The following is a 13861-nucleotide window of genomic DNA, read 5'->3' on the forward strand; positions in this document are numbered from 1 at the left end:
AAAATCCTGCGAGGAAGAAAATCCGAGACAAAAAAAGGATCAACGCAATCATAATTTCCATCCTCAAAAATAAAGATTTTTTACTTGTTTCAGTCACTGGATCGCGGTCATGCTGGATGAGCACCATGGACGAGTTGGGATCAAACAGATTCCGTTACGTTTTTTTTTTTTTTTAAGTCTGGCAATTATCGAGGTCGGGGTGTAAATACTCGGCCTCTGCCGTGTTACCTTCAAAACTTTTTTGACCGTTTCCATTGCCAAACTGCCCAAGGGTGACCCAAGTTCTATTATACAAGTTTGCGGTGCAGGTAAAGAATACGCACACCACCCATTTTCAACGTAACCCTGACTCTAAACACCGGTAAGATATATCTTGTTAGTATATAACGGAGGTAAGTTTTACATCATCTGAAAAAGTCATTAGTTGAACTATTTAGTCCTCTTGCATTCTGGTGGGTATCAGACCTTTTGAGTGACATTCGACCCCCAGCTGACGCCCTTAAATTAAATCTATTTGGGCCACGGTCGTGGCCTGCGCTTTTCGTGTTAAACAACTGTGAAGATCGCTCTGTGACTTTATACACAACCAAATGAATAAGCAACGAAACACTACAACAATAGATTTGTAAATAATAAAGAAGGAGAAGAAAGAGAAATATTGGGAAAACATTTGCTTGAAACTTAATGAAGTAATTAATTTGTCTAGTTCATTAAGAGAGTTCGATAGTAATTTCTGTGTAAAATAACAAACTTACCGCCAAGTGTAGAATCAAGTTTTGTGGTTGACAGAAATGTAATAAAGCGTGGTTGTGAATCAAAGCAGCCGGTTTAATGAGCAACCGATAAACTTTAGGGCTTTATGTAAATTTCTTATCTCGAGTCACGTCGAGACAGTGGGGGCAAGGAGGTAAGTAACAGCTGATTACATTCGCTGACCTGGTTTCGATTCCCGGGTGTGACAAATTTCTTTCACATTCGAAAGCTGATTTTCTGCAGCTTGTTGTCTGAGACTATGATTTTCATTTAGATTTACGAGCTTTTTACATATTAAATAAGTTACGAGAATCAGTACATTCTGTGAGGCCCACCTCTGTATATTTGTATTATCAACAAACACCACAAAACAGAACAACGTTGTACAACAGACAGCAGCAGTGATTTATTCATCAGCATGAATTGGATGTGGAGAAATTGCTGGCCAGAGGAGAAACAAATCTGGCCGAACCGAATATATTTTCGTTAATCTTACGACTCTTTTTGTTACATCACTTCTATTACAAAATAGTCATTAAAAATTGGGTTGTCTCCCCACTAAAAAAATGTGGCGACAAGAGACTGGATTGAAAGAGATCTTTCTGATTCAATAATTCAACACATTGTTGATGTTTGGCCTCCTCAATAGGAATGGTATGGTGTTTTTGTTTGGCAAAATAATTGACAATTAATTGCAATAATTGATTGGCCTATACCCCGATTAAAATTAAATGATTGGAAAGGTTCCAATCAATTATTTACACCGGTGGCGGTGGAGGTGCGTCTGTGTTAGTTTGGATTATTTTGGATGTAAAAAGAGTTGACTTGCAATGCTATTATCTTACCACATTTATCTGTTTTATATGAAAACCAGAAACTAATGAACGGATTGAAGCCCCACCCCACCCCCACCCTTATTCATGATATTTACCAGACAGATAAAATGTTGTAGATGAGGTATGGACTGGACCGTTCAACAGGATCCAGTGAGTCAAATGACTGTGTCAAGCTTTAATATCTTTCTTTGGCATAATTTCTATGACAAGATCCTTTCTTAACACCAATGGCTGTTCAGAATGTATTCAGTGCTTTTTACCAACACTAATGAGGTTACTATGGAACTCCCAAGACTAAAAAGCTGCCTGGAAGTCTCGTAGAGAGAGGGGCACCAGCTTTATGCTAGGTGCTGAGGGTGACAAAAGCATGTAAATGTATAAAAGAGTGCAGCAAGCCTTGTCCTGGATGAAGAATTTGGAGTTTAAGTTTAAATCCTTGAGCATTACAAGCTTTTCTATACTGAACTTATCCAGCTCTCACCTGCTGTCTGTATCGTCGCCCTTCATAATGCCGACCACCTTACAGGGTGTACTGGGGGCTTTTTATGTGGCACCAGCATTAGAGCTTTTTATGTGACACCATATGCATGTATATATCTATGTACATATGTACATACGTATGTATGTATGTAACACTTCTCCCTGGACCAACTTCAGCAGGATGATCAAAAGTTGAACCTTTTTCATGGAACAACTTCAACAGCAAAACATTGCAGAATATAAAATGGCAGAAGAAGTAAAAACAACCAAAATCATTTCAATTTTAAGTTTTATTTATTTTCACTTTTATTTCTTGACTGTCAAGGTTTTTGATTCAGCAAAGAATGGTGTAATTCTTTAACTCTTCACCTCTTTATTTAGTTATTGCTATTTTCACTCTGAAATACGATGTTAAGCTCTCAGCTCAGCTCAGCTGTTCTGTGCTATTTACACATCTTTCTCTGAGACAAGCAGAGATTTTCATATAAGTCACTTCAAACAGGATGATCAGGAGATTTTACCTCTCCTTGGGGTTGATTGTGGTGCCATGCCCATATTAGGAACATATATCCTTTTGCCATGGTCGTTGTGGTTATGAAGTGAAAAGCAAAATCATTTGAGTATCGGATAAAATGACAAGTGGTGTTTCTTCTGAATTATTACATTTTGTGTTCAAATTCCACTGGAGCTAACTTTGCCTCTCATCCTTCTGGGGTTGATATAATAAAGTACCAGTCAAGAAATAGGGGTCAATGTAAATGTCTTGCCTTTCCCTAAAATTGCCGGCTTTGTGCCAAAATTAGAAAGAATTATTATGAAGTGAAATACATAAATGCCATAACTTCTCATTTAGCCTTAGTTTTCTGAGACCCTTGTAGCTGATACAAGAAAGTCTTATGCTGTTAAATCACAGGAAATTTTGGGCCGTTGTTCAGTTGACTTCAATAAGATATCATTGACCTATAATGGAGGCAAAGAGACAAGATAACAATTTAACAGGTCATAAAAAAACATTAGAAAAGAGATACGAGATATATATATATGTTCTTGTATATAATATAATGCAAACATAAAAGTATCATTACAGGTGACAATAATGCAATCACTGTGTTGCAGGAAATTGACCTGTTTATGGACATATTTGAAGTATCAACAACATACCTCACAATGCTTGGGTGTCTGTAGGGTGAAGACAACAGCATCTGCGATATCCTGCGGTTCAAGAACCTATGAATATTGAAAAAAGAATGGATTATACTGTATCGTTACAATTTTGTTTCAATAAAAGATTTTATTGCATTGAACCATCATAGAGGCAAATATATATGACAAACAGCATGAATAAGATTTTGCCAAAACACATCAGGGAACCTTTCAGTTCTTTAGGCTGTAACATGTTGCATGAGAGCAACTGCTGACGTGCTGCTGGATACTCTTGGAGTTTGGAGTAGCAAACACAAGTGAACTTCTTGTGTTGATTATCTGCCGATTTGTGTTTAACCATTTAGCCAATTATATTGTTTTTATTGTAAGTAGGACTTTACATTTGTATAATCTTGATTTGTATTGATATATTTATATATTTTTAATGTAATTATGAATTTATATATTTTTATTGTACAATTTTGTGCGCATAATATCTTTATAACGGAATATATTTTATGAAATGCGTATTTGTAACCTGTCTTCTGTTTCTCATCATTATTTTTCCTATTTCTCCAATGGCTCAAATGTCTTGGGTGCTTCAGTGCGTCTTCTATATATAGAGAGAATTTATCTCTAAAAAATAAATTACACACACACACAAATATAATGTGTATAAAAGTGTGTGTGTGTGTGTATGTATGTATGTATGCATGTATATAAGGAAAAAACATTGCTCAAACCTTGATTTTCTTAAACATGTATGTGACCAAATCATGTTTATCAGGATAGAGGCGGTATTGAAACTCTGACTCCACAATACCAGGGGATATGGCCTGTAGAAGACAATAATGTACAAGCAGAGTGAGTGTATATCCAACAGGTCCAATGTGGTGTATATGTCACTAATATGTTCTTCCATACAACTCATATCTATATTCTGAATGATGTATAAACATCCTATATACTGTCATTTGAACATGAACAGAGTTAGTGTAAGGTGTGTATACTCCATAACTTGTTGTCATGAGTAGACTCATGACTTAAGACATTCCAGCCAGGCCCATCATCTCTTTGATTTTCTTAAAACTTCATGCTTTGTTCATCTTTCACATCCTACAACTTGCCGTTATAACAACAAATTTTAATCGTTACAACTGCTGACTCCGACATTTCATATTATTGTTTACTAATTAACATCTCCCATTACAAATGGTGACCCTCAACTTCAATTAAAATCTTAACCGTTACACATATAAATATCAACAGAAAAATACAATTCTCAGAACTTACTGTAACTTTGATATCAGACTTGAGACGGCGCAGTTCATTCCTAAGCCCCGTTACTAGTGAAGTGATGGCAAATTTGGTTGCAGAAAAGAAGTGCACTTCTGGTAAGTCAATCACTCTATGGCCTGATAAGCTGCAATACCAAATCAACATAAAGAAATGTTTGTGTGCATGCAATGGAAATTTTGACACCATATAACAAACAATAAATGTTTAAGTGAAGTTAACAGTCTTTGTGTGTTACTGAATGGTTAACTTTTGTCTTCCACACTAAAATTGGTTTATATATATTTATATCTAAATATCATGTAACCGATCGAATTATCGGATGTTGTTACACATCGCTGGTCAGAAAATTACAGACAATTAATAAATTACAGAAGCATTTAATGCGTGCGTGCATGCATGCATGTTGCAGAGAGAACGTCTTCACCTGAGGCAAAGCTGTGTATAATTTATAAAGAATGCTCGTTTACAGTCAGGAATGTCTCTTTACAGTGCATATAGTGTTCGTTTGCAGGGTGTATAGTATTTGTCTAGAGGGAGTTTTTTGTCCTTATTGTGTAGATAGTGATTGTCTCTACTGACCTGTTAATGTAGATCACATGACCATCGTTGATCTCATGTTCCTGCATTGACTTAACGGCTTCTCTTGTGCAGATGCTGGGAGCCAATACATTCACCTGTTGAAAACACATATTAACCAAGATATTAAAGATGGAGAGAACTTGTGTGTATGTGTGTGCACACAAACGCGTGTAGCTTATATACATACATACATACACACATATATATACGTGGGTGGTCTAAAAATCCATAAGTCAGGAAAAAGATGCGCTCATATATCTGTGGGTATATTATCCGAAGTGTACAATGTTATATATCCATCATCTCCAATCTTACGAATCGGTTTCACACTAGGGGTTCAATCGAGTGTTAGGTAACAATCTGATTATATAACCCTACGCTCATCAGAGGTAGCCGACATGGAATGAAATATGGTTTATTCCAGACTTGTGGTTTCAATGCATTTTGCTTTTGTATATCAACTTTTGTTAGTTCCTTGTAAATTTTTCTTTGAGATAAGGGTGGTTCATTGGTAGAGTTTGTGTTGTTGGTTCTTATCACTAGAGTATCTTTAAGGAGAATCTCTTGTATGTGGATATCATCACTGCTTTATCTAAAGTGGTCAAAACTGTGTTCAGTTTTGAGATAAATAAATTGAACTGACAAAATATTTCTGTGAGAAGTTTCTCCGTGTTTCTGATATCTCTCGATTGTTATTTCATTCGTTCTGACATTTTGTACATCCGAATAGATATGAATGGATTATCTGAAGTGTTGCACAGATTTCATATATTAAGAAACAGTTGAGGAGAAAGAATGGAGGAAAGAGGGAGGGAGGAAGTGGAGAAACCACTTACATTGAACATCTCCCGCCATTTGTTAGTGTCCCCAGTAAGCAATGGCTCGGCGTGGGCCAGTCCTGCATTGTTGATGCACACATCCACTCCTCCATAATGGGATTTGATGGTCCCAAACATGGACAGGATGTCAGACTCATTGTTGAGGTCACATTTCACAGCCAACAAGGAACCTGCTTCACCTTTCAGTTCATCAGAGATTTCCTGCGATAGATTAGCAACAGAAAACACTTAATTAACATTGGATAACAGATTTTGATTAAGCAAAAATGGAAAGCAATAACCCAGTTTTTTAATGGGGGTGAGGTAACCAAAAAGTACCAAAATTTTTTTCCTTTTTAAAAAAGTTAAAACCAAACCTCAATATGCTGCACATTTCTTGCACATCCAACAACATTCATACCACTCTTCACCAAATTCCTACAGATGGCTGCACCAATGCCAGTGGAAGCACCAGTAACTAGAGCTGTTCGTTTAATCCATCGTTCCATGGTTGAGCTGAGAGTTTGGTGAGGCACAAGAATAAGAAAATTAAATCATTTTGATGTAGGATTTGATGACGGACTATTTAGGAAAAAAACAAGAGAATTAGTGGGGAGGGGTACATATTTGAATGGGTGAGGAGGAAAGAGAGAGAGAGAGGATGAGAAGGAAGAAGTGAGATATTAGAAGGTAAATGTGTCGATCTTCCTTTACCATTTTTGCTCTAAATAACAACAACAATAAATTCTTCAAATTATTGGTACAAGACCAGCATGCCGATGATTCTGCCAGCTCACTGCCTTATTTATAATAATAATAATAATAATAATCCTTTCTACTCTAGGCACAAAGTCTGAAATTTGAGGGGAGGGGACTAGTCAATTAAATCAACCTCAGTATTCAACTGGTACTCATTTCATTGACCCCAAAAGGATGAAAGGCAAAGTCAACCTCAGCAGAAATTGAACTCAGAATGTAGCAACGGGCGAAATACTACTAAGAATTTTATTGGGTAGTCACAAGTGAGTTTGGATTTGTGAGATGGGATATGAGGGAAGATTTGGCAGCTATTTCTAGCAGGTGAAGAATGATCATGTAGCAGATATTTTCTATGGGACCGCTATGCATGATTAACGGGAAATTCTTGAAAAATTTGAGAAAGTTTAATGCATTTTGCTGATGCAGTGCATGTGACAAAGTGTGTGTGTGTGTGTGTATGTAGTGAATGCACATGGTTTTGTGGTTGGGGGAATCAGCTCTCAACGGTAAGGTCGTTAGTTTGACTTCTGGAGGCATGTAATGTCCTTGAGCACAACATTCCATGTCGCTCCACTCGTTTGACAAAAAATGAGTTGTACCTGAGATAAAAAGGTAAAAAATGATAATAATAATAATAGAGTTTTGCTTCTTGGTTTGTGAGAACAACATAGCATGACAGCTGAGAATGGCTAGAAGAGGAACATATATTTGAATAGCAAAGTAAATTTTATGATTAGAAAATTGTTATTTTTAAATCTCACAACGAGAGATATTCAGTGACAATACTTTGGAGTAAAGATTGTTTGCCAATATAACATGGCAGTCCTGGAAATACATAGATATGGTTTTGAGCAGGGTGGTGGGTGCTAGATTCGCTTGTTCGAAAATATAAGGACACAGATTGTGTCGTATAGCCAGCTGGAGACGGTGTCTCCTGGGGCTAAATTACAGCAACATCAGTTCAAAACCAGGACTGCCATGTTATGTTGGCAAACAATCTTTACTCTAAATTTTATGATGTTTGAAACTACATTTTCTTTTTAAAAAATATATATATTCTACTTACAAGGGAAAAATACAGAAGTATACTTTGTGTGTACAAAATATTTCGTGTGTCAGCTGCAGAAATCTCAATAAAAGAAAGACAGTTTTTGTTTTCCTGTGTTTATGACCTGAAATTACCAGACCAAGTAAGAAAGAAAACAAGTCTTTCTCTTTCACACAATTCAATTTTGTCAATGCATTTAGCATGCCAATTAATTACGCACACACACATCTGTGTGTGTGTGTGTGTATGGTCTGTATGTATTCAAAACCTGTTTTAGAGAGTTATGTAATCAACATCAAGCAAAGACATACCCTATGTATGTATGTATATACATGTATATATATACATATTTCTAGTTGTTGCTTTTTTCGTAAATTCACCCATATATATATATACATTTACACATGCGTATATGTGTGTGTGTATATATATATATATACACACATGCATAAACATGTATATATACATGCACACACGTGTGTGTGTATCTTTTACCTTTTGCTTGTTTCTGTCATTGGACTGTGGCCATGCTGGGGCACTGCTTTTAAGAGCTTTAACTCAAACAGTACTTATACTTTGTTTTTAAGTCAGATATGTATTCTATCAGTCTCTTTAGCCAGTCTGCTCAGTTACAAGGTCACAAATAAATGAATACCAGGGCATCAAGTGGTGATGGGTGGTAACAACCACACATGCATAGATTTGTGCATGCGTGTATTTATATGATGGGCTTCGATACAGTTTCCATGTACCAGATTTATTCACAAGGCATTAATTGATCTGGGCTTATAATTGAAAACCCATGTCCAAGTCGCCAAGCAGTGGGTCTGAACTCAAAACCAGAGAGTTGCAAAGCAGCGTTCGTTTCCTGGATAATCTCATCCTTAAACGATGTGGGATATCCATGTACCTTCTCTGTAGCAAGATATCTCCATCTCTGTCGGTCTTTGACCTAAAGCTACCTCTCCACCATTTCAAATACCTCACCACCACTTAATCGATCAGGTCATCCCATTAAGTTCTGTTCAAATTTTGAATAAAGAAAACAAGTGATCAAATGTTATATTTAATTGAAATTTAATCATCAATGACTTCCTTCCATCTATTTACAAGCTTTTTAATCCCATCAATGTAAAACTCTTTCAAAGCAAAGAACTCTGAAATGTCAGTTTTGACCTCCTCCTGGCTTGCGAAAGTTATGTCCCCCAAATGATTCTGTAAACTACGAAACAAATGGTGGTCTGAAGGAGCAAGGTCGGGAGAATAAGGTGGATGAGCAATTTTTTCCCAACAAAAGCTCTTTGATCTTCTGTGATGTGATCAATCCCACCAGATAGAGAGAAGAACCTTTTTCCCATGAAGTTCCCTTCTCGGATGTGGTTGAGCTTTTTCCCTTTTACCAAACCAGTTTACGTTTAACATTTCGATAGAAGATCCATTTTTCGTCACAAGTCTATCCAAAAAGGGTGAAATGAGTTCGGGAGAATGGAGAGAAGATCAGATGCCAACTCAGGATTTGTGGTTGCTTTCGGACAATTCATGAGGCTCCCATTTTCCAAGTTGTTGAAGATGATGTATTATGTAGCTGCTATACAGTTTCATACTATAGTTACTGTTATCTTGCTAGTCTCACTAATTGAACTGTGGCCATACTGGGGCACTGCATTCTATGATCTAGTCAACTCAATTCTAGTTCTTTTGATTCGTTTTCATTTTGTCGACTTTGTAAGGGCAAAGAACAAAATATCACGTGTGTGTACACAGGATGTTGCTGCCACATCTATTGAAGGGAGGCTAATATTAAAAGAAGCAATGAGGAAATAACCATTTCCATTTCTTTCTCTGACTATTTAAACTCTTCAAAATGGATCGATAGTTTCTGGTTATCATAATCCGAGCAAATATAATTTCTCATTGGAAAAAAAAAGACAACGAAGGTACCTCTATGCTATCATTTAAAATAGCAGCCAAATTGCCTTCATATCATATCGTTAAATAGAAACACTGGATTAAGGAAACCGAGATACTGAAAACGTTGTTCGCAGTGATGAATAGAACGTTTTTGGGTGTTAAATCAGTGGAGGCGATTATTGTTCATTCTCAAGACCAATAAAATGTAACGCTTTCTACTCTAGACACAAGGCCAGCAATTTCGAGGGAGGGGGTAAGTTGATTACATCGATCCTCAGTGCACAACTGATAATTATTTTATCGACTCTGAAAAGATGAAAAGTAAAATCGATCCCAGCAAAATTTGAACTTGGGAACCTAAAGACGTACGAAATGCCGGTTAGCATTTTGCCAACTCGTCGCCTTAAGACCAATAAAAAATATACTAAATATTATTTTCCAGTTGTTTTCTTTAGTAAATCTAGAGTTGTCGCCCTTGCCTTGTGTTCCAAGAGTTTCGTCCTTAAAACACAGTAAATTGACATTAAATATTGCCTTTGATGGCATATAAAATGCAGACCCTCTATGCAAAGTCAGATCCATAATACATGCTTTAATGCATTAAATACCTTCTCCTTTTTTGCCTCAATATGCGTTGTTGAAATTGGGTTCCATCTAATCTACTCGTGCGTCTTTTATGCCATCAATTATAGTAACTTTATTATATTCACGCCTCTTAAGTATGCCAGTACTTACTTCAGTGAAATATTTTCACCATACACAGCCAAACTGTTTTGTTTCTTCGGAGATTGGAGAGAGAAAGCCAAGACACTGAGTCTTATGAAAGAGATGATGAAGAACTGAGACATCTGGTGCCTTACTGTATTCAAGACCACCACAGCAGGATTAATACTGGTGCTCATGCCACATAAAAAGCATCCAGTACACTTCGTGGAGTGGTTGGCATTAGGAAGGGCGTCCGGCTGTAGAAACCAGGCCAAAACAGCCAATGGAACCTGGTGCAGCTCTCCAGCCCTGCCAGCTCCTGTCAAAGCATCCAACTCACATCACCATGGAAACCGGATATTAAATGATGACGAAGATGATCATTATGTTAATGTGTATAAAAACACACAAACACAGAAAAAAAAAAAAGAAAAAAGAAAAACAAAACAAGACAAAACTCAGTATGGAAAGTGTTCATATCTTTTTTTTTATTATTCTGTTGATTTATGTACATTTACAGTCTCAGAAAACAAAGTGGAAGGGGCCAAGGGTTTGAGGCTTTCGCCTTTCTTAAAAAAAAAAAAATTATAGAATTAAGGACAGGGTAAAAAAAAAAAATAAATAAAAATACCTTTGTTGAAAGTCGAGAAAAAGAAAACAAATGGGGGAGACAGGAAAAAAAGTTTTCTTGAAATTTTAAATTCCGCATTCTTATAGTAAATGTGAGAAAAATCCAACAGTCTCTCCAACTAATGTCTCCCAAACCTACAAGGAGTTTGTTTGGGTGGGGAGTGAGGTCGCCAGGTGCCAGTAGAGACTGGGCAGTCGACGGACATAGAAGAGGCTGGACATGCCAATATGAAATGCAGAAAACTCATTTTGCTTAGGGATTGCAGTAGTAAATGCAGAGACGTGATAGACAGAGTGAAGAGAAGAGAGATAGAAAAATGGTGGTGGAAAGTAGTTCTCAAACACCTTCTCCTCTGGAGGGTTCATCGAAGTTTTCCACAAGATCTGAAACAAAAAAAAAAACAAGCATTTATTATCTCACAGATTATCACAAAGCTTTGGAAAACAGTCACCTATTTTATTTAGTCAATCCCATGCTACTCGGCTGGTCTCACTAAAAATAAGCCAACGTACGAGGAGTATATTATTTTAAAATGATTCTCTCTCAGAATCAGGTTAAGACTTGCAGAGGGTCGTAGGAGGCCATTCAGAGTCCCTTCTTCAAAAAAGAAAAAAAGTGTTATGTCACTGAAACCATTCAAAGAGGGTCCAATGTATCGGCTGATTATGGGTTCTAGCTTTTGACTAGGCCTGCCCCATCGAAATTGTTGGCCAAAATTTAAAAACAATTATTATTATTATAAGGCAGTGGAGCTGGTAAAATCGTTTGTTCAGTGGCTTTTATGATCCTTACCGTTGATGTAAAACTGACATCGACATTTTGATATCGACTGTCAGAACATTACAAGCTAAAACCTTTGTTCTACCCACAAAGACTCCTTCTTGTTCCACTGATTTGATTGAGGCCTTGAAATCCCTTTGAGTTACAAACTAGAAACTGAGAAGCCTGGTAGCTTATGTTGAGTGATAAGGGATGGGGAATGATGGTTAATGCTTAAGGAAACATGCAAAAGCCTACAAGATGTGTGTGGGAATGGTGGAAGCAAAAAGTCTACTGTACCAGGAACTTCATCATCATCAGCATCAATGTCTTCTGTAGAAGGTTTGCTGGTGTCTCCCTCTGCTGCAAAAAACAATCAAACAGAGTTAGCCTAATCAACTATAATTATAATAATGACAACAACAACAAAGTGGACCATCATAAAAATATAAAAAGTGGATTAAACTATTTTTTAATAAATATTTCATGCCAGATGCAACACACCTGAAATATCTGAAGAAGTGTCCAGAATGATGTCTGCTGTCAGTCGTTAACGATCTCGCTCCTATCAGTTGATGATCGACACACTTGACGTTTACCAATTAATATAATTTCCAAGAAATGTCTTCAAATTATTTTATAATTTCTATATTGGTTGCTATAGTAACATTATTATCAGATCAACCAGTGACAACAAAAACAACAACAGATTAAAGCAACAAAGGTCCAGACAAGAAGACTTACCTCCGGCCACGCTATTAGCCAACTTCTTTAAATTACTCAAACTCTCGGCACCAAGCTGGTTCAAGATTCCAGGTAACATTTCAGCAATTTCTACAAAGATACATTCAAAATAACCAACACAATTGAACCAAATCAAAGACACTACATTATCAAGTTTATATGTTCACACCTATTTCTATTAGGGTTTATAGATTTGCCAGAGAAAATATGTTGAAGCAATTAACAGTTAAACAAATTGACAAAATCTTTGAAATTCCAGTTGCATAAAGCACCAGTGAAGTACAGTTTTTGCTCCTGAAAAGCTCCAGAAATTCTATTTTCAGTTTTGAAATTGAACAAAAACTCTGACAAGTTAATGGCACTAAAGTCCAAAAACATCAACAGTTGAATCATCTGATCAAGCTGATTGAAGACAAAAGAATAAAGCAATTTCCAGTTTTAAAGACTTTTGCTGACAAAAGTTCAAATTGAATGACTTTCAAACTGAATTTGCGAAAAAGTTCTTCCAACATTTGTGTGACAGGCCTAGTTGACATAAAACAAGACAAACCTAATTTACAAGGAACACCTTATGAAACCTATCACATGTGTATACATATTCAAAGAGAGAGAGAGAGAGAGAGAGAGCAGAATACCAAGTGTAAACTTACGCCTTGTCTCTGCATGGCCGGTAATGGCAAAGGTGTTAGCTGTCAAGGACGCCTGTACTTTGGGGTTGTTGAAATGAATTACTTGACCATCTTCTTTGATCATGTTCACCTACACAAAAAACAAAAATGCAAACAATAAAATCCTTTCATTTATTGAAAGCAGGAGGCATCCCAAACCACAATGCCCAATTCACATCTATCAATCAAGTCAACTGTTTCATAACGAGTAAGTTATTAGTGGGAGTCTACTGACAATGAGTGATGGGGTCTGGAGATGTGTTGGAGTCATTCGATGAAGGGACAGGGGTAGCTGAGAGAGAGAGAGAGAGAAGTAAAATGACGAGGCTGATACACACACGTCATCATTTAATGCCTGCTTGACCACGTTTACAAGGGCCAGAGGGAGCCCTCCCAGTCACTAACCCTTACCTGTTTCCAATCAATGTAATATTTCTCCCTGGCCAGACATGTTCTCACAGAATGACACAGCTTGTATGACAATCATTTTACAACTATCATGTAATATGAAGACAAGGGGACACTAACACAAACGTATACCTGGTGGTATTCTCCCATTCACCAAATCCACTTAGGGACAATAGTAGAAGACACTTGGGCCATACATGCTATGCAATAGGACCAAACCCCAAACCATATAAATATAGGCGTGTGTTGAAGGATCACTTTTATTCTTCCCCAACCATTTGCAACACAAATACACCAGCAAGCAAGGGACACGGGAGTTC

General features: G+C 36.9%; 2 protein-coding genes across 2 annotated transcripts in view; both read right to left on the reverse strand.

Annotated features, from left to right (window-relative positions):
* Window positions 1–7893, reverse strand: part of LOC106869005 (uncharacterized) — a 13693-nt gene extending 5800 nt beyond the window's left edge. Inside the window, exons 1-9 of the mRNA XM_014914496.2 lie at window positions 7734–7893; window positions 6286–6424; window positions 5927–6130; window positions 5091–5185; window positions 4506–4635; window positions 3956–4048; window positions 3231–3296; window positions 2970–3029; window positions 927–1036 (exon numbers count right to left, since the gene is read on the reverse strand). Of these exons, the coding sequence (XP_014769982.2) occupies window positions 927–1036; window positions 2970–3029; window positions 3231–3296; window positions 3956–4048; window positions 4506–4635; window positions 5091–5185; window positions 5927–6130; window positions 6286–6417 (890 nt within the window). The 5' untranslated portion in view covers window positions 6418–6424; window positions 7734–7893. The remainder of the gene's footprint in view (window positions 1–926; window positions 1037–2969; window positions 3030–3230; window positions 3297–3955; window positions 4049–4505; window positions 4636–5090; window positions 5186–5926; window positions 6131–6285; window positions 6425–7733) is intronic.
* A 2904-nt stretch (window positions 7894–10797) lies between these two features.
* The window catches only part of LOC106869004 (transcription factor BTF3 homolog 4), a 12797-nt gene continuing 9733 nt past the window's right edge, over window positions 10798–13861 (reverse strand). The window contains exons 4-7 of the mRNA XM_014914495.1: window positions 13116–13224; window positions 12466–12555; window positions 12022–12084; window positions 10798–11345 (exon numbers count right to left, since the gene is read on the reverse strand). Coding sequence (XP_014769981.1) covers window positions 11299–11345; window positions 12022–12084; window positions 12466–12555; window positions 13116–13224 — 309 coding nt within the window. The 3' untranslated portion in view covers window positions 10798–11298. The remainder of the gene's footprint in view (window positions 11346–12021; window positions 12085–12465; window positions 12556–13115; window positions 13225–13861) is intronic.

This window comes from Octopus bimaculoides, chromosome 23 (genome assembly GCF_001194135.2).
Source record: "Octopus bimaculoides isolate UCB-OBI-ISO-001 chromosome 23, ASM119413v2, whole genome shotgun sequence".
Taxonomy (NCBI): domain Eukaryota; kingdom Metazoa; phylum Mollusca; class Cephalopoda; order Octopoda; family Octopodidae; genus Octopus; species Octopus bimaculoides.